Source organism: Festucalex cinctus, chromosome 16 (assembly GCF_051991245.1).
Source record: "Festucalex cinctus isolate MCC-2025b chromosome 16, RoL_Fcin_1.0, whole genome shotgun sequence".
In the NCBI taxonomy this organism is placed as follows: Eukaryota; Metazoa; Chordata; class Actinopteri; order Syngnathiformes; family Syngnathidae; genus Festucalex; species Festucalex cinctus.
In genome coordinates, this window is record NC_135426.1 from 15,534,966 (window position 1) to 15,553,803 (window position 18,838).

An 18,838-nucleotide genomic window follows, 5' to 3' on the forward strand; every position below is an offset into this window, starting at 1 on the left:
TTACTCGCCTACGTCGCCATCTCGTGGGCAAAACGTGAAGGCGTTGTTTCCTCGCCCTTTCCTTCACGCCTACTTTAGTTGGGCAGATACAGTTAACAAGTAATTGTCAAGAGACGACAGACGTGAGCGACTATTGTCCTCTACACTATTTTTGGCCTTATGTGTTAAGAAAAACAATCAACAAGAAACTATCCTCCAGACGATGACTTAATTCAATCGGGAGTTGTGGTTTAGAGCCTCTCCCACGCACACACGATCTTTTTCTGATCCTCAAAGTGCGTCATCTGGGTATTTCCGCGCTGTTTTGAGTGGGTGGTAACGAGCTCTTCCAATTTGCCATCAAGCTCAACGACAATCCAACCGGAAGAAATGTTCTTGCTCTTATGAAATAAAAGCTTTCACTTCCTATTTGTACAACACATGCTCCCTGCTCTAAAATTTGAACTGAACCACAGTGCTCATTTCAATGAGGTGCATCTGAAGGTTTATGGAGTAAACCTCTCTCGCTCGCTCTCTCTTTTTTCTCTCTCGCTGACTGTCTCTCTTTCGCTTTCTCTCTTTCTCCCTTTCTTTTTCCTCTCTCTCTCTCTGTCTCTCTCTCTCTCTCTCTCTCTCTCTCTCTCTCTCTCTCTCTCTAAGTGCAATTTGAAACTTGTCTTCTCTTTTGGAAAGTGTAACATCAATAGTTTGTCTTCTCTGCACATACATGTGAGACTAAAAAGTTAAGAGTTTAGAGAAGATTTTATTAAATTCAACCGCAAATGTTGCATTTTGGATTTATGCTATAATTTCACCTAAAAGATCACATTTTTATTTTTTGTGAGTAGTGAAATGTTTTTTACGGTAAACAGATTGTGTGCTATAGTTGTCACTTAAGTGATGGATCAAATCACATTTTTGTGACTAGTTCATGTAGCAATACTTAAAATTCCAAAGGGTTGACTTACTTTTCTTCTAACTGTAATTTATGTTGAAATTATATCTCAATTTATTATAATGCTCGTAATGGAACATTTGGTAATGATTTTTATTTTTATTTTTTTCTGTAGGCAAATAAATCGATGTCGTGTCATGAAGTTCAGAACAATCGTGTTGCTGGCTTACCGGAAAATGCGTGCGTTGTTTTCACATGCGCCTTGACACTCCGTCCCAACTCAGGGCCGTATCTTGGTGGGTGGAGAGAGAAGGAGGCGACACCAGCGAGTAGCTTCTATTCGAGACGCATTTTTTTCTCCCAGACTTCGCACGGTTTGGCGCTCACAACCTTGACGATAGGAGCGCAGAGAGTCCAAAGGGTCTTGTGGCAACCATGGCCAGTAAGTGGAGCCGCTTTCGTCCATTTTGTTGCGCGTTTGTTAACTTCTTTTTTTTTTTTGAAGCGCGGAGGGTGGAGGGGGGTGAAAGTGGACGGGGTGTTGTTTTGCGCCCAGGGGAATCCCCCCGCAACTAGTGGCTTGTCAACGTTTGTTATTCCTTCATTATGTACGAGTGTGGGATCCTCGAGATCCTCAAGAACTTATCCTGAAATAATTAACCTTCCTGGTATGAGTGAATGTTGAGTTGGGGGACGGGCCTGTTCGGTCACGTATTTCCTACTACGAATATCAAGGCCCAGAACGTCGTTTGAAAACGAGGTCATTTAATATTAAGCAGCTTCGCTTGGGGACATACTGTTGAATATTTCACGTCCAAAGGTATTTTCCTGCGTTTGAACAATGCACCTTCAGTTCGGCTTACATTGAAGCTGTCAGCTATTATTGTATATGGTGCCAGTCTGGGGTGTGAAGTGTGATCATAAATGACATTGTGAATATTGAATCTCTAATCAGGGGTTCTCAAACTTTTTAAACCAAGTACATTTCTAAAAATAAAATTAAAAAAAATAGTAAGCCCCAGTGTCCATCTAACATGAAACTGTTTTTATTCCAAAAAGTATATCACTGAAATAAGTACAGTTTGAACCTTGTGACCACACTGTGTGTAAAGAAAATAAAAACTGTATTTAATAATGATTCGACACCAAGTACTGTATTTAACACAAAAGTTAAATACAACTGAGCTGGACTGAAAAGAAATACTGGACAGGATTTCACAAACTGTTTTGCCTTATGTTGGGTTTATGCCGCTCCTGTGTATTACACGTCTCTTAAGTTTTACACAACCAACCTAAATTGATATGCCAGTTTGTCTCCTAAAGTGTGTAAATAGAACTTAGACTTAGACTTGACTTTATTGATCCCTCTCTCTAGGAAATGTACATGTCCAGCAGCAATAAGAACAGATAACATAAAAAATAATTCAATCAATCAATAAATAAGGTTATTACACCAGAGATTGAATTAATAATAATAATAATGATGAACGACATGGCCCTTGTCACACCTCACTTCATTTTATTACTTGCAACAATTCATTAAGTGGCTTTGTCCATGTATCATTTGACACCATCTCTCTTTTTTGGGTCTTTACTGCCATACATGTCAAGTCAGCATGTTCAGTGTGTCTCTGTGACCTTTGACCTCTTAGGACACTTCCACTGTGACCACACCAAGAATGAGAAGTTCTTACCAAGCCACAAAAATGTGCTGAAATGATTTTCCATGTGGTACTTGTGCCATTTTGTGTGTTTCAAAATCCCCCTTCTGTCCATTCCAGGTGTGTATGGATGGCCAATCAACACGCTCAACCCAGGTAGGATGAATCATCTTGACAAATAAACATTGTCACCGTGACCCACATGAAATGAATTGGGTCTATTTTAACCAGGTTGTTGTTGTTCTGTCAAGTCCAAACAGCGAGTCCACGCATCGAGATCATCGAGCAGCCGAAGCAGCGCGGGATGCGGTTTCGATACAAGTGCGAGGGGCGCTCTGCGGGCAGCATACCTGGGGAGAAAAGCAACGACACCACCAAGACCCACCCGGCAATTAAGGTGAGTTCACTTAGTCCATAAAATAACGGAATTGAGAAAAACGCTGAGTAAGCACCTCGAAAATGTTTAAAATTAGTAAATACACAGCAAAATATAATGCTAAAATACTTTTATCATCTTACAATTAGCTACTTGTCTCTCTTTTGTGATATATCACTTCAAGATACTTCACACCAATTCCGATTTAGACAGGGTTTTGGTGGCATCCTAGAGTGCTTCAAAAAGAACACAAAATGCGCAAAGTGTGCTTGCTTCAAGCTGGTTGTCTCTCCTAGTTGAAATCAATTGTAAAACTGATGCACAAAATAATTTAAACACTAGGGTTGGGTATTGATTCAGATTTCCAAAATCGATTCGATTCAATTCAGAAGGGCCCGATTCGATTCGATTTACGATTTATATTGACTTTCGATTCAGTTAAGGATTTTATGCGGTACCAATTTTACATATATATGGAAGACATATGAATATTTACATTTATAATTGATGTCCAATTCTTACCTTACTTCTTTTGGGGGGTATTTGGCACATTAATTTACGATGGGGAAAAAAGCCACATTAAAAGATATTGGGATAAGAATAGGAATATCGATTCGATATTGATATTTTAGACCCAGCCCTATTAAACACCAAATCGCGAAACCAAGCCAAATAATTTTATCTAACAAAACTCAACTAGCTTAATGCTAACATATAATACTAAAAGCCATAGACGGGCTAACGGAAATAATTGCTACTTTACCACCTGCCTCCTTTTATTCACAGTTTTATTTATTTATTTATTTTTATTTTATTTTATTTATTTTTTGGTGTGTGTCATGGCACAGGTGCACAACTACAGCGGCCCCCTGCGCGTTCGCATCTCCCTGGTGACAAAGAACACGCCGTACAAGCCTCATCCACACGAGCTGGTCGGAAAGGACTGCAAGCACGGCTACTACGAGGCCGACCTGCAGGAGAGGCGGATACACAGGTACGTCCGTGCCTTGTCCAGGAAATTATGCTAAACATAAAAACGAGCTTCTTGGAGCACATTTTATACGAACGCCACCTTGGGTGAGTCAGCCCCCTGTCTGGCGCTCAGTCAGGTGAGTCATTAACCGCACAGATTGGCTCATGGCATGTTTGCCTTTGACATCCGTCAGTGAAACGAAACATTGTTTTGGAACACTACACATGCCCTGTTGTAATTGCTGTCGCATCGACGTAAATATTGAACAAATCAACTGTGTTCGGCCTGTCAAAATACGTCGCTGGTAGATGAACAAGCATATAATATTTGTTGTAAATAACAAATGATTTTGGGAGATTTGGCAAAAAAAAAATTTGAAATTGTGTTTTCAGTTTTCAGAACTTGGGCATTCAGTGTGTGAAGAAGAAGGATGTGATTGAGGCCATCACGTGTCGGCTGCAGACTAACAACAACCCCTTCAACAGTAAGTGGCGGGCAAATAAGGCATTTTGTTTTGAAAACATCCCCATTGCTAATGCTAGCAGTCAATGTAAAATCACATTGTCAGGTTAAGAGGGAGGTAGCATTGACATCCCGGAGTTATATTCTTATATCACGGTAACTTCCACAATATATCGTCGTGGTCATGTCACGATATTGAAAGCAGCACATCTGTTAAAAAAGTTGGGTTGATTTCCATTTGTGCAGTTCTAGCACCCTCTGGTGACTAGTTTTTAGTGCAGTTTAATTTTCATAAGCCATGTTTTGGCCCTTCTATGTTTCAAATCCATGAATATGCTTGTGAAGTGAGTCAATATGTGTGCATTATCAAATAAGTGCCTCAATATATATATTATATTTAGAATACTTTTGTATTTTTCATTGCTGTAATGTACAAAAGCACAATATTGTGTGTGTTTATTTTTCATTATGACCTCATTTTTTTAATTATTTTTTTTTACACAATATTGTGACCTTTTTTTTTTTTTTTTTGTATCACCAACCTCCCCCAAAATATCGTGATAATTATCGTATCGTGACCTTCATATCGTGATAATATTGTATCGTGATGTTTGGATATCGTTACATCCCTAATAACACTGGGGAACAATTTGAGAAAAGAAAAAAATTGAGTTAAATTTTTATGCTGATCAAAACTAAAATTACAATGCTGGTTTCAAAATTGCTCTCAGTTTTTTCGAGCGTGTCATGAGCAAAATTACACTGATTAGCTGTAGTAAGACTGTAGTAAGAAGAGCTGATTATATGTTTGGACTCATCTAGTGTGATGACAGGTGCGTGCAGGTGAATATCTGCAAACAGAAAGCTAGCATAGTATGAATTAAGAAAATTAGTGCGCTTTTCTCTTAACCTTGTAACCATGGCCACTTCTATTTCATTTGATGTAGAAGTTTGGTTAATTGAATAAAAGTTTTGAAATCAGTGAATGTGTTTATTAATCATGATTTCAATATGAATCAACATAATCATGATAATTATTTATTGAATAATCGCCAGCCCTACAGTCACATTTATGTCACCTGTATCTTCCCTGCCTAATGTTAAATATTATGAAAATGTAGCCGCCTTTTGACTGGGATGCGCCAAACCCTCATCCTGTCCCTGCTGTGTCTTGGCTGCAGTTCCCGAGGCCAAGGTGTGGGAGGAAGAATTTGACCTGAATTCAGTGCGGCTCTGCTTCCAGGCCTCCATCACGCTGCCTACGGGGGACCTCTTCCCCCTGGAGCCCGTGGTCTCGCAGCCCATCTTTGATAACAGTGAGTGATGTGACTTGCACACGTAAGCGCTATCTGCTGGATCTTTAGAGGCATGACCGCTGGTCATGGTTTTCACTGGGGGAAGTCAAAATCAGCAAAAATAAATACATTTTGCCCAGCAAAATCAATGCGGGTCTGAAGGGGCTACATCTGGCACCTAAGAAATACTCCATATTAAAAAAAATAAAAGCTAAAACAAAGCATTTTATGAAAACAAAATTACAAACCTACTTTAAACTTAAAAAAAAAAAAAAAAAAACCTATAATGAAAAATGTTATAATCCTTGTTCAAATTGTCTTGATACAGGGGCTCCAAACACAGCAGAGCTGAAAATCTGCAGAGTGAACCGCAACTCAGGCAGCTGCAAAGGCGGCGATGAAATCTTTCTACTGTGCGACAAAGTACAAAAAGGTAAACTGTGCCCGACGGTGTACGGTAAGGTCCGGTTCCTGTAAAAACCCCGCCCCTCCGCTCTCCACAGAGGACATCGAGGTGCGCTTCTTCCAGGACTCCTGGGAGGGCAAGGGCACCTTCTCTCAGGCTGACGTCCACAGGCAGGTGGCCATCGTGTTCCGCACGCCGCCCTACCGTGACACCAACCTCAGCGAGCCGGTCCGCGTCAAGGTGCAGCTACGCCGGCCCTCGGACCGCGAGGTCAGCGAGCCCATGGATTTCCAGTACCTGCCTGCTGACCGGGGTACGACTTTGACTTCGATCGAATTTGTGGCCTAATAATCGTCTGATTGAGATTAATATGTAAAACTCATTTTAGACGAGTACCGGTGGAATGAGAAGCGGAAACGCACTGGCGATATGTTCCAGAGTCTGAAGCTGGGATCTCTGCTGTCAACAAGTAAGACCTGAATGAAAGTTCTCCCCCGCCTAGTGCATTTTGATTCATAATAATAATAATAATAATAATAGTAGCTATGCCTGTTGGGATTTCAGGGTCCATCCCACCACCTGATCGACGTCACTTCAGCCCTGCCAGGAGGACAGCCCCAAGCAAACCTCCGTCCATGATGCCACCAGCTTGTGAGTCTGCCATTTATTGTCTTCGTCCCTCTGCACATGACATTTAGCTGGTGAAAAGTAATGAAGTATGCCCTTCCTGCACTTAAAGGGGAATTCAACCCCCCCAAAATTCTTGACAATATGTTCTATGCAGCCCCATTAGTCTAAATGGTTGTCAGGGTTACCTGTTTGACATTATTAAACACGACACGAAAAGGAGAGAAGACACTCAGTTCAGGGCTCACGAGGAGAGGAACTGACTGATACAATTCACTCCTGCACTCTCTGAAGATTCCTCTCCTCACCCTCTCTTTTTATTTGGTTTTCCACGCCCCTAGTTGCATGGGTGTTCCAACCCCAAATATGCAAATGCAAGGCATCACAGTTGCTCAGGTCTCATGCTGCATTCGAGGATGGTGGGAAGTCGGATATATCTAACTTGGTTTTTCCCCAGTTCCGACCTGAAAGCGTTCGAGGCGAAAGTAAACAACCAAAATTTGGTTTTGGTTCAAAACTCATTTTGACCTCCAGCAAACTTATCTTCTCGTAACTTTTCTCCATTTATTGTCTTTATCTTATTTTATAAGCATTCCATACAGTTCAGCAGTTCTCTGTATAATTTCCTGCAGGGAGATAGTGGCATACTGTCATGTATGTTGCATTACGTTAAGTTATGTTAATGAAGAAAGCTATAGTAAATCGTGTTTTACCATTCATGGTCTGTTTCCAAAGGGGTCGCCATTGTAGAGTGATGTCACTTGTAGTCCGTCGGTGAAGTCGGGGTCTTTTTTTTTTTTTTCTCAACTTCGGAAGTGGAATTTCAGAGTACAAGGGGGCGTTCCCGTACACACTTCCTGGTTTGAACTCGGAAAAGCCCAACTTCCGACCATCCTCGCAGCATCAGATCTGTGATTGGTCGTTGCCTAAGCCCTGATCAACGATGTCATCTTCAGCCGACAGCAAGTGGCAAAATCTCCGTCCCCTGAGATGGATAAAAACAGATGGATTTTGCTGCATAACTCATAATTCCACTAATGTAATATTAATCAGAATGTCATGTTTAGTGAGGTCACATATAACATACTATTATCAAGAAATGTTTAAGGTTGACTTCCCATTTAAGTAGATTTTTCAAATCTGTTTGACTTTTACTCCTACTTTATATTATACTCCTTACTGTGTCAAACTCAAAACAAACACTAAATTAAAATATACTGTATATTTTTTATTATACTTAATTGGCTGCTCTGCCACATTTCATAATCAATATCATCAAATTCATGTCAGTCTGGCCCAATTTGTCACTTTTGATGTTTTGTTGATGATCCTGGTTGTTTATGCCGCAGTTCCACCTGTTGCCAGCGTAGCGAAACCGCAGCCCACCTTCACTCACATGCAGCCGAGCCAGATGTTCTCAGGCCAGGCCAAGGTGGAGGCTTCGCCCTTCTCCTCCTCCCACTCCCCCTTCCCCGCCTGCTCCTCAACCGCCCCCTCCTCATCCTCCAGTTCAGTCGCAGCCACGAGCCAAACGTGGAAGATCATGGAGAGCTTGCACCTGGGCCCGCAGCCCCAAGCCGCCCGGGTTTCGAGTTGCTCCGTCAGCCACCCGCCTGTTTCCAGCCAGGAATACCCCACTGTCAACCTGTCAGACCTTCAGGAATTCTTCCCCGGCATCACCTCGGTTATCACCCAGGAGCCGCCGTCGACCTCACAGGGGAACGCCACCTCCTCGCAGTCCACCGGTTTCTTCCCCATGCTGGGCTCTCAGTTCCCAGTGGACGCCACCGCAGCGGAGGAGGGCATCCCGCAGTTCCCCAGCTTTTCGGAAGCCCAGGCCTCGGGAAACCTGGACAGCCTCGACATGGACGACTTTGTGGACCTCCTGAACCCGCCGGACGAGAGCGGCAGCGCGCAGCAAGCCGGCCCCTCGGCGGCGGCGGCTCAGAACACTTCGGACCCGGCCGGCAACCCGGGAAGCACCTGGATGAATTATCCCAACAGCATCGTCAACCTGCTCCAGAACGAGAGCATGATGGACATCTTGACCAACAACAGCAACAACCAGCAGCGGCCCGCCGTGCTGGACGAGTTTGACGAGTTGATTTCCGTGGATGAGGATCATCTCATTTCCATTTTTAACAGTGGAAGCCAAGCCGGTTTTGTTTCGGGACACCCCACTTAAAAGGCATTTAAGAGTTCTGTTCATCACGCATGTCTGGAAAGCCCGTTCAGCATTTATCCCATATCCACCTTAAAGGGATACTTGACTCGTTAAACAATTTTCAGCAGCAAAAAGTTAATATTTTGTCCAGAATGAATTTGATAATTTCATTAATTTTCATGTACAATTAATACCTTTAAAAACCATTTTTCCCTCTCTTGCTGTCGACTGATGATGACGACATCACCTGTGCTGAGGAAGTAGGTAACGACCAATCATGGCTCACCTGTTTTCTGGGGTTGGTCAGCAAACTGAGCCATGATTGGTTGTTACCTACTTCCTCAGCACAGGTGATGTCATCATCAGGTGACAGCAGGTAGAAAAAAAAATACTGTTTAAAAGGTATTAATTGTAAATGAAAAATAATGAAGTTACTACATTAATTATAGACAAAATATTAACTTTTTACTGCTGAAAATGTCTCAATGAGTTCAGTATCCCCTTAAAGGTCCGTGTACGAGCACACACTTTGTCCTCACTACTATACAACTCGACATACTAGTTGGCAAAACTGCATTCGTTGACAACCATGTAACATGATTAAATTCTACTAGTCAACAACTGGCGCTTGACTATTATTACTAGTAGTAGTGCACAGATGTCAACTAGCGCACAGTTTTGCCTCACTAGTTTCAGTGATTCCCCCCCTTTTTTTTTCTCCGTTACACCATAGGAAGAAGATATTTCGCCCTCCACAACTCTCTACGATGGCTATAAATAGAATCATTTGTGTATAAAATTGTTGGAAATACACTTGTGTTGAAGAGCTAATACTCCTTGCGCACGCGCTGACAATGAGAGCACCAAAGATGGGAAAAGTACAATTACTTGTGTAAAAAAACAACTTTGGTACTCACTCAAATAATTACCGGTACTCAGTAAAAGTAAAAAAAAAAAAAAAAAAAAAGTATACGATAGGCTGTGAAATACTGCACTAGGTAATGCAGCAAAAATGGGTATACAACGGCCAGTTGTCTTGACTTGCCCTGCGTTGAGTCGACAGTGTTGAGTGTCACTCTCATGTTGCTGGTCCACTCCTCGCTGACATGATTGAACCTTCTTTCGTGGTGTTGACTGGCAGTCTTCAGCGTTCGTTCTTATCAAATTCAAATTATCATCTGTAGCGGCGGTGTACATTGCCGTCATATTTACGGATTGTTCTAATCTAGCCAATTGCACGTCATGCGATAGTGTGTGGTAGAGCCAATCACAAGCTGGGTTGTAGGGGAGCGTGTGTAACGTTTCATATGATTGGCGGAGCCAGGAGACATTGACGCTGCTCTTTGTTCCAATCAACTATTTTTAATCGTTTTTTGTTGTGCATTAAAAAAAACAAAAAAAAAGTTTTGAAAATGTGTCAAGTAAAAAGTACAGAAGTACAAAGTACATGTTAAAATGTAACTGATAAAAGTAAAAAGTAGTCTAATAGGAAACTACAAAGTACTGATAAAAACTACTCAAGTAAAGTAATGAAGTATTTGTACTTCGTTACTTCCCATCTCTGGAGAGCACCACTGCCACCTACTGTTACTGTTGTGGATGTGCAATTACACATTTGCGGTCACAGCAGAAAAACATTTCTATAGTTACATATTTTTGTGCTATCGAATAAAATGCTCGGACGGATATCCATAGGGCTGACATGAAGATGATTTGATTTGAGATGATTTGCACGTGTGTGACTGTAAATCAATCAAAGTTTTGCAACACAAAACACAACCAGAGTATTGGAAGGTGCTGTATTTGGCAACTATATAACTGATGTTTATGAAAAAGCAAAACCTATGTGTCAGTACTTGGAGAAAATGTGCAGAAAATAGGTTTCCCTCCAAGGTAAGTGCATATATAAATATAGACAACATTCACTTATTTGTGGATTTTGGGAAACAACCCTGCCACGAATAGCACTACTTGTGCAAATTAATGTAGCTTTAAAAAAAAAAAAAAAAAAAAAAGTCCTGTTGAAGTTTCTGAATATGTTGTGTTTTTTTTTTGTTTTTTTTTATGCAAACAGACTTCAGGGTATTATGTCTCATTTGTAACAGTAAGATAGTGGACCAATGTCCTCTTTTTTTTTTTTTTTTTCTCTCTCTCTCTTTTAATATCTCACCAAATTGTAGTCGTGCTCAGAACCAAATGAAGGGTCTAAATAAATAATACAGGCAACACTCAAATCTGCTTGTATGGCAATTAACTGTGAAAAGGGTACTTGTTTTGTTTGGTCATGTCTCCCTGTTGGTGTCATTTATAACAGCACTTCCGAAACGTTGAGCCAAGGCACAGATTTTATTCGAAAAATGTCAAAACTGAGAAACTCTCATGCCAACTTATTTGAAATGCCAGAAACAAATGATTGACAAACTGTCACTGTAATTTTGAAGCCAATTCATTCTTTGTTCCCCAAAATCATGCTTCTTCCACTAACACCACTTCAAATTTCATATTGCGTTTGGGCTGCTCTCTCAAACGTTGCATGGTGAACACACAATTTAGCAATCAGACCCATAGGGCTTCAAAAACTGGATTCAAACCTACTTGTTCATTATCTTAAAAAAAAAAAAAAATGCTTGGAGATGATTTGCACGTGTGTGACTGTAAATCAATCAAAGTTTTGCAACACAAAACACAACCAGAGTATTTGAAGGTGCTGTATTTGGCAACTATATAACTGATGTTTATGAAAAAGCTAAACCTATGTGTCAGTACTTGGAGAAAATGTGCAGAAAACAGGTTTCCCTCCAAAGTAAGTGCATATATATAAATATAGACAACATTCACTTATTTGTGGATTTTGGGAAACAACCCTGCCACGAATAGCACTACTTGTGCAAATGAAACTCCTCAACTCACTTCAACAGAATGAAAACAGGATGGGTTCCCTCAAAAAAAAAAAAAAAGTAAAAATAATTTCAATCATGCCTTAAGAAAAAAAATACCCATCAAAACTTGAAATTTGTCCAACAAAAGGAAGAACTGGATTTTTTTCTTTTTTTTAACAGCTATGACCCTCGTCGTCACGCTTATGTGACATCCAGGTTGGTGACTTTGTTGATGATGCGCGAGCGCCTGGGCACACACTCCAGGTTGAATTTACTCTCGTAGATGGTGGGACAAAGCTTCCAGCGGTTGTTCCGGTAGATTCCCAGGTGCGTGTACACGTCCGGCTTGTAGGCCAGAGGACACTTGACCCCCGCGGCTCGGATGTGAGCGTCCAGCTCGACCACTTGGCTCTCGTTGGTGAAGTTGTCGTTGTAGACGCAGATGACGTGTCTGCCTCCCTTGATGGGGTCGTGCGGGCTGACTTTGGCGCTGGAGATCTTGCCGTCCACCGTCGCTCTGGCCACGCACTCCCACGCGTGGTCCACCTTGAAGCCGCGGTCCAGGTGCATGAGCCACTTGCCTGAGAGGACACAGTGGTTCAACGCCAGCTCCTTGACGTTCTCGAAGTTGACCGCTCGCCCGCTGGCCACCAGTTTCTCCCAGCTCTCCTGGAGCGCGACCACGTCCCCGCTAGTGGAGCCGTGGTCTGGACCCAGTACGGCAATCCAGCCCACGCAGCTCACGCCGAGCTCCTCGTCGCCGTATCTGCTCACTTGCGATGGCCTGTTGCTCTCCAGCCAGTCGTCGAACTCTGACCTGGGGGTTTTTCTAGAGTCGAACACAATCCAAGGATCCATGTCAGCCGCCATTGCCTCGGCGGCGTAAGTTTCAGCGGCGAATGAGGGCTCCATGTCGCCTTCTAACGGGGACACTGCTTCCTCCTCCATAATGCTCTTGTTTAATCACACCTCCAGGGTTGAAAAATTCTGTTTAAGATGAAAACACACAATAGATTGCATTTTTTGAAGTTGTCATCTGCTTTTGCATACTTGTTGAGCTTGAGCCAAAAACATTTTTACTTTTAGATTTAAGTGCATGTAAGATTCTGTGCTTATTTTTTTTTTAGCTTTACCTCAACATTGAATCAGTACTTCACCTTCAACCAGTCATCTTTTTCAAACATATCTCTACTTATACTACTGCAAGTACATAATGTGAGCACTTTTGCAACCTCTACATTACCATGTAAGGCTTGTTCACACTACTGCAAAAGAAGAACCCAACATGCTACTTATGCAGCTTCTCCATTATTTTAAATTCGCAAAACAACAGTACGTGAAAAGACTTTGCTAGTTACATTAGCCACATTAGCTCTTGTTATCAACCCGCCGCGTTTGACGTGAAACCGTTGGCAAATTAGGATTTTTCAGCTCCAGTATACGATTGCCACTTCTCCTAAAATGAAATGGATGAATGCGAAGTGTAAACTGTTACCTGTTTTGTCAAATGTGGTGATTGGCAATCAAACCGACGTCAAAACACGAGTTTCCCATAAAACTACATCATCCGGCCTCTAGTGGGCGCTGTCTGACTGATTGTAGCAGCCGTATATGGTTTGTAGAGGGAGGATATCATCCGCTGTTGGTAAAATATTCGTGATAAAAAGTGGTAATTTTTCAGAATGTGGTAAATAATGCGTTTCCGTTTGTTGGTTTTAAATCCAGGATGAAGAGGTAAATATGTAAAATATCTCCATTGATTTCGGAATATGTTGTCAGTGAAATTTTCAAATGCTGTGATGTACTGTGAAGTTTGGGGACGTTAAAACTGTCTCGGACGAATTAATGGAATAACGGGTTAATGTGACATTTTAATCATTCGAAACGGTCGAGAAATGTGGAGGGAGGTGGCAAATATGTAAACTGTCTGCGCAAGTTGGAGAAATCTTTTTTTTTTTAAAAAAAACCTGTAGGCTTAATTGTGGGAAAAGTAGGAATTTGGGGAGTGTATGAAATTGTTCGTAAGATGTCTGAAATTAGGTGGAAATTTTCAAGTTGTAATGGTTTACCAGTCAGAATCAGATTTAAAATGACACTCTTCAGCGTTCAATAATAATAATAATATTTGAAAATACATGTATTCTGCTATTTTAACACTGAAGTACACTAACACTTCCTGTTTATACAATCTTTAAAAAAAAAAGAAAACAACTTAATACTATACTGTATTCAAATTTTCGGGATAAATTATGGTTGAACCGGTCGGGCATCAGGACCCCGCGGGCATGTAACGACACAACCAGCAGTGGAGTGACGACAACTTGCTAATGTGCTAAGCTAACTGCTTAGCCCGGCCGGGACGGTCGCGCATCTATTTTGGTGTCTGCGCGGAGGTGGATCTTTTCATTATTCTACAGTAATATTTATATTTTTTTTGTGTGTGTGTGTGTGTGTGTTAACCACCAAGTTTCCTTCACAATGCCGAGCAAAAAGAAGAAATACAACGCGAGATTTCCACCAGTAAGTGTTTACCGACGCCGGTGTCCCGTCCAGCTAACGTAAGCTAATCTTTGTGAATGCTAATTTCGAATTCTAAACTTATTTGGCGTAGGTTGCATTTAGCCCGATCAACGCACAACATTTTATAGTCAAAAGACGTTAAAACGCAGTCATATACACCTCCAAATATGTGGCGTAACTAATTTCAAGTTTGCCACTATTTCGCATTGTTTTTAGCATGGCAAGCTGCTGTACACATTGTGGACGTCTAACATCTCGGCAAAGTCTTTTTCGTGCTTTCCTCTTTTTTTTTCCTTTTTTTTTTCAGGCAAGGATTAAGAAGATTATGCAGACGGATGAAGAAATAGGCAAAGTGGCTGCAGCAGTACCTGTTATTATTTGTATCCTTCTTGCCTCAGATCTTCACTTTGCTGTCCAGCATTGTTTTGAATAGGGTTGAAAAATTGTGGTAATTGACAAAGTTGGAGGCTTTATATAGGGAATAAGACTGGAGTTTACAGAGTTGCTGGTCAGGAAATTCATGTCTAAAACAACCAGATTTCATGCGATTGGTTTATTGATATTTATTGGAACGCCACTGTATTGAAGAAAAGAAAATTACGTGTCATCCTCTTCATAGCCATGTTGGCTCACAACAGGTTCCTTTACCACGACATCAGCGAGAGCCCTGGAACTTTTCTTGGAGTCGTTGCTCACGAAGGCCTGTCACGTCACCCAGTCTAAGAATGCCAAGACCATGACGACATCACACTTGTAAGATTTGCCCTCTGTGGATTTTGCGTGTTCTCACCATTCCCACATATTCCATTCCCCCGTGTTCTGTCATGTGATGCCACAAGATGCTGGCAAAGCCTGGCCTAACAAAGAAATGGTGGCACAATTGGTCCTAATAATAAAAATTCAGCTAATTCTACACTCTTATTTACTGACACCCACGTCACTTACCAGCAAAGTCTTTTAAACTTACACATTAAAATCACAGATATTAAAAAAAAGTGCAACGTGTGTATGAATGTGTGGATAGAAAGCAATGCATCGAGCTGGAACAGCAGTTTGATTTCTTGAAAGACCTGGTGGCAACGGTTCCGGACATGCAGGGAGAGGGGGACGAGAACCACACAGAGGCGACGGGGGAAAAGATGCCACGCAGGTATCGACATGTAAATACGTTCTCACCCGCAATTTTGTGTTTGCATGAATGTTGTTTTCTTTTTTTAAATACCATTGCTCTTTTTTTCCCCAGGGGTCGAAAGCCAGGGTCCAGTCACAAAAACGGAGGGGCCGGCTCGAAAGGCAAGGACAAGAAGTTGTCCGGAACCGAATCGGAGCAAGAGGTGGGAAGTGGCTGTCATCGAGAGGACCATCTTGGTTACGTTATTATGACGAAGCGTTTGTGTCTTCTGTTGGATTTTCGTGCAAAGGAGGATTCTGAGGACAGCGAGACAGATGGGGACGAAGAGGACGGCTCTCAGTCAAGCACAAATCTGCAGGCTGCATCCAGGTTCCACAGGTATGGCCGGCCTCAAACGCATAAATAAAAATGCCTGCCATCTTCTAGACTACTTGATAGTCAGCAGTCCTCAGCTGTAACAAAGCAGACACATTCAACAAAGCATCATCACGATGCATGTACACAATCATGAAGCCACGTTACATAAATTCATTTGTTAATTTAACCAACACAAAAAAACTTAATAATTCTATGAAAATTGATTACACATCAAATTTGAACAGTTGTCCCTAAATGTCTAAAAACAAAGCTCTTTTAAAGATTAAATGTGAAAGTTGAAAACAACTGAACTGTACTTAGCTTGAGATTCTTTCGTGTACCACTAGAGGGAGCCACACTTTTAAGAACCTCTACTTATCTAGTACTTAACTGCGTCGTTTCTGCCTATGCGCATCGTCCGTAGCGCCGGCGGACCTCCAAAGTACCCACACGGGGGCAACCTGGTCCCAGGGGATTGTGCGGCTCCGGCGCAACCACAGGGCCCGGTGACCTTTGCCCCGCACCCCTCCATGATGACCACCGCTCCACCTCCGCCAGCTCCCATGCTACAACAAAACGAGGACTACGACGAGGAAGACTATGACTCTTAGCTCCCCCTTCCCCCCCCCAATCTTTTTCTCACACACCTTTTTTAGTTTAAGTTGCTCTCACGGCGGCCGCTCGGATCAGAGGAGCGAAAGACTCTTCATCGGCGGGAGGCCACCGGAGACGAAGAATCTGGTTGTACATTGCGTTTTAGTTTTGTGTTCTCTTTTAAACTTGGGCTTTTATTTCACTGGAGACGTGAATCCAACCACGATAGTTTTAAGGAGTTCTGTTTGTTGATTACAAATGTTTTTGTTTGTTTATTTGTTAATTTGGTTGTTTTATGTTTATTCCTACGGACAAGATAGGTGTCGTTTGTGTTGCTTTCTGGCTTTTCTATCACTTGCTTTTCTTTTGTTCTCGTTTTAATTCAAGTTTTTATCCCTCGGAAAAAAAAGAGAGGAAAAAAAAAACACTTCCCAAAAGACCACAACACAGACTAAAGTTCCCAACTTTCTATTCAGGCCACACTCACTTATGACTTATTTTTCTATTATGTTGCATAACCCACGCCCTTTTTTTTTTTTTTTTTTTTCTTTTTAAGAACACTTTTAATGATTTAATTGAAAGTATACTCTAAAAAGAGAATTGTTCAACCAACTTAAGTCTTAAAAGAGAATCATTGACCAACTTAATTGAATTGCTTCAAGTGGTAACACGATTGAATTAAGTTAATCTAAGTCAATATAAAGGTCAATTAATTATGAGGTCATTAAGTCTATTCATTTGAGTCAATTAAACTTAACACATTGACTTGAATTAAATTAATTCAATTGTATGTTGCCACTTGAAGCAATTCAATTAAGTTGGTCAACAATTCTCTTTTTAGAGTGTAGACACCGGTTCCCCTCTAAGTCCTTGTTAAATGTTTCCAAATAGGCAGAAGGAAATTGCATTGTAAACTTTTTAATATTCTTTTATTTTGTACGGATTAAATAAAAGAAAAAATGTCATTCCAATTTAGTGCCATGTTTGTTTGTTTTCACCCCATGCGTAAAGCTACAAAATTGTACTGATTAAATTTATTGAAATCAAAAGTTAAATACAACAGAACTGTACTTTTTCATTTATTTATTTATTGAGATTTTTTTGTGTTAGTTTGCTGCTGTGGTGGACATACTTTGCTGTTTTAAAACGGACATCATGGAGAAAGGAAGCGGGGGAGGGCAACTGGGCGCAAGGGAACACATCGAGGGGCCCCTGCAAGGAAGTAACACCGTTTCCACACGGCAGCCGGCCGGGCCATAAGGTGCTCTTATTTTCCTAACATTTCCCTCAACAGTGAAACCTGTTTTTTATTTATTGCCTGTTACAAACAAGAAATTTGAAATTTAAATAGGATGAATAAAGGTAAATAATGACAAACTATATGTAAATCTTACAGCTGTATATGTACTGCTAGGCCTCTACTAGCACAGCAGTGCACATGACTGATAAAATGGTTAACAAAAAAGGCGAGCTGATATGCACAGAGGAGGTTTTCAAGTAGGTTGGTAGTTTTCAAATGTAGTAGTTGATGTAAGTTGTCATTGATCATAGCATTATGATATAGCTATGCTAAAATCTTAGGTTTACCCTGTGCTGATAAAAATGCTGATTTGATGATTTATGCAGATGATTCAAGTTTATTTGGTAAGCAGAAATGTTCTTGCTCATGTCACTGCACTCAATTTGTATGTTGATGGGGTACAAGTAGAGCAGGGGTCCAAGGCCATATTACTGGGGTGAAATTAGTTAATTTACTGTCTTGGTCTGATCAAATTGGTCATATTGTTTCGAAGATGGGAAGGCACATTGTAATTTCAAAGAAATGCTCTGCTGTGTTGTTCCAACTGCTCTTATTTGGTCAAGTGCTTCTGCAAAAGACTAAAAAGAAAATACAACCACTTGCACAGAATAGAGCAGCCCAATTAGTCCTCAACTGTTCATTCCTTGATAATGTAATCAGTATGCACAAACAATTATCATGGCTAACAGTGGAAAATAATTGAAAATATTGTCTATTGATATTTATGTAGGCTATAATGAACAAACAATAAGGAATGGTACAGCCCATTTTATTTTTGGGTCACCTGACAGTGCCGAAACCACAACAACACCAACAACAACAACAAAACTGAGGTCCGCTCATTTATTATGGAGCTTCATTGACTTGGAATGTAATCCCATCTAATGCTAGAAACGCCAACAACAAATTATCTTTTAAAAAAAGTTAACATACAAATTAATCAGTTACAAATTGGTTGGATGTAATGTGATGCATTTATTAGTAATCTTTATGCATGTAATTTTTTTGTATTATTTTGTGAATCCGAACCCCCTAAACGCCCTTATTTGTTGTATGGTTGTTTGCTTGGCTCTACTTACAGTGTATGTTGATTACTGTTTTTTTGTGTTTTAATAACAGAAAACAAACTTTACAACTTTTTTAAAAATATGTGTTATATAGGTAAATACTTTGCCTGTACTATATGTCAGGCATACTACGTTATTTGTTGTTTGTAAA

General features: G+C 40.9%; 3 protein-coding genes across 5 annotated transcripts; 2 read left to right on the plus strand and 1 right to left on the minus strand.

Moving 5' to 3' along the window:
• The first annotated feature begins 597 nt into the window (after positions 1-597).
• On the plus strand, positions 598-11,101 carry rela (v-rel avian reticuloendotheliosis viral oncogene homolog A). Of its 3 annotated transcripts, none has more exons than XM_077501440.1 (11): positions 598-1,316; positions 2,656-2,691; positions 2,787-2,932; positions 3,760-3,905; positions 4,277-4,368; positions 5,528-5,662; positions 5,970-6,074; positions 6,145-6,360; positions 6,436-6,516; positions 6,588-6,698; positions 8,024-11,101. In XM_077501440.1, the coding sequence occupies exons 1-11, from the start codon at positions 1,310-1,312 to the stop codon at positions 8,857-8,859; spliced, it is 1,911 nt and encodes a 636-aa protein (XP_077357566.1). In that variant the 5' UTR covers positions 598-1,309; the 3' UTR covers positions 8,860-11,101. The 3 variants fall into 3 exon arrangements, with proteins under 3 accessions (XP_077357566.1, XP_077357567.1, XP_077357568.1); XM_077501441.1 differs by having other exon boundaries at positions 6,591-6,698; XM_077501442.1 differs by having other exon boundaries at positions 599-1,316; positions 6,612-6,698.
• Positions 11,102-11,165: 64 nt separating this feature from the next.
• Positions 11,166-13,335, minus strand: c16h11orf68 (chromosome 16 C11orf68 homolog). The gene is made up of 2 exons (XM_077501444.1): positions 13,213-13,335; positions 11,166-12,704 (listed from the first exon to the last, which is right to left on the minus strand). The coding sequence occupies exon 2, from the start codon at positions 12,663-12,665 to the stop codon at positions 11,919-11,921; it is 747 nt and encodes a 248-aa protein (XP_077357570.1). The 5' UTR covers positions 12,666-12,704; positions 13,213-13,335; the 3' UTR covers positions 11,166-11,918.
• A 645-nt stretch (positions 13,336-13,980) lies between these two features.
• On the plus strand, positions 13,981-17,291 carry drap1 (DR1-associated protein 1 (negative cofactor 2 alpha)). Its single transcript, XM_077501445.1, has 7 exons — positions 13,981-14,237; positions 14,545-14,617; positions 14,897-14,990; positions 15,262-15,387; positions 15,481-15,571; positions 15,659-15,747; positions 16,151-17,291. Exons 1-7 carry the CDS (start codon positions 14,196-14,198, stop codon positions 16,335-16,337), a joined length of 702 nt encoding a protein of 233 aa, XP_077357571.1. The 5' UTR covers positions 13,981-14,195; the 3' UTR covers positions 16,338-17,291.
• The last annotated feature ends 1,547 nt before the right edge of the window (positions 17,292-18,838 follow it).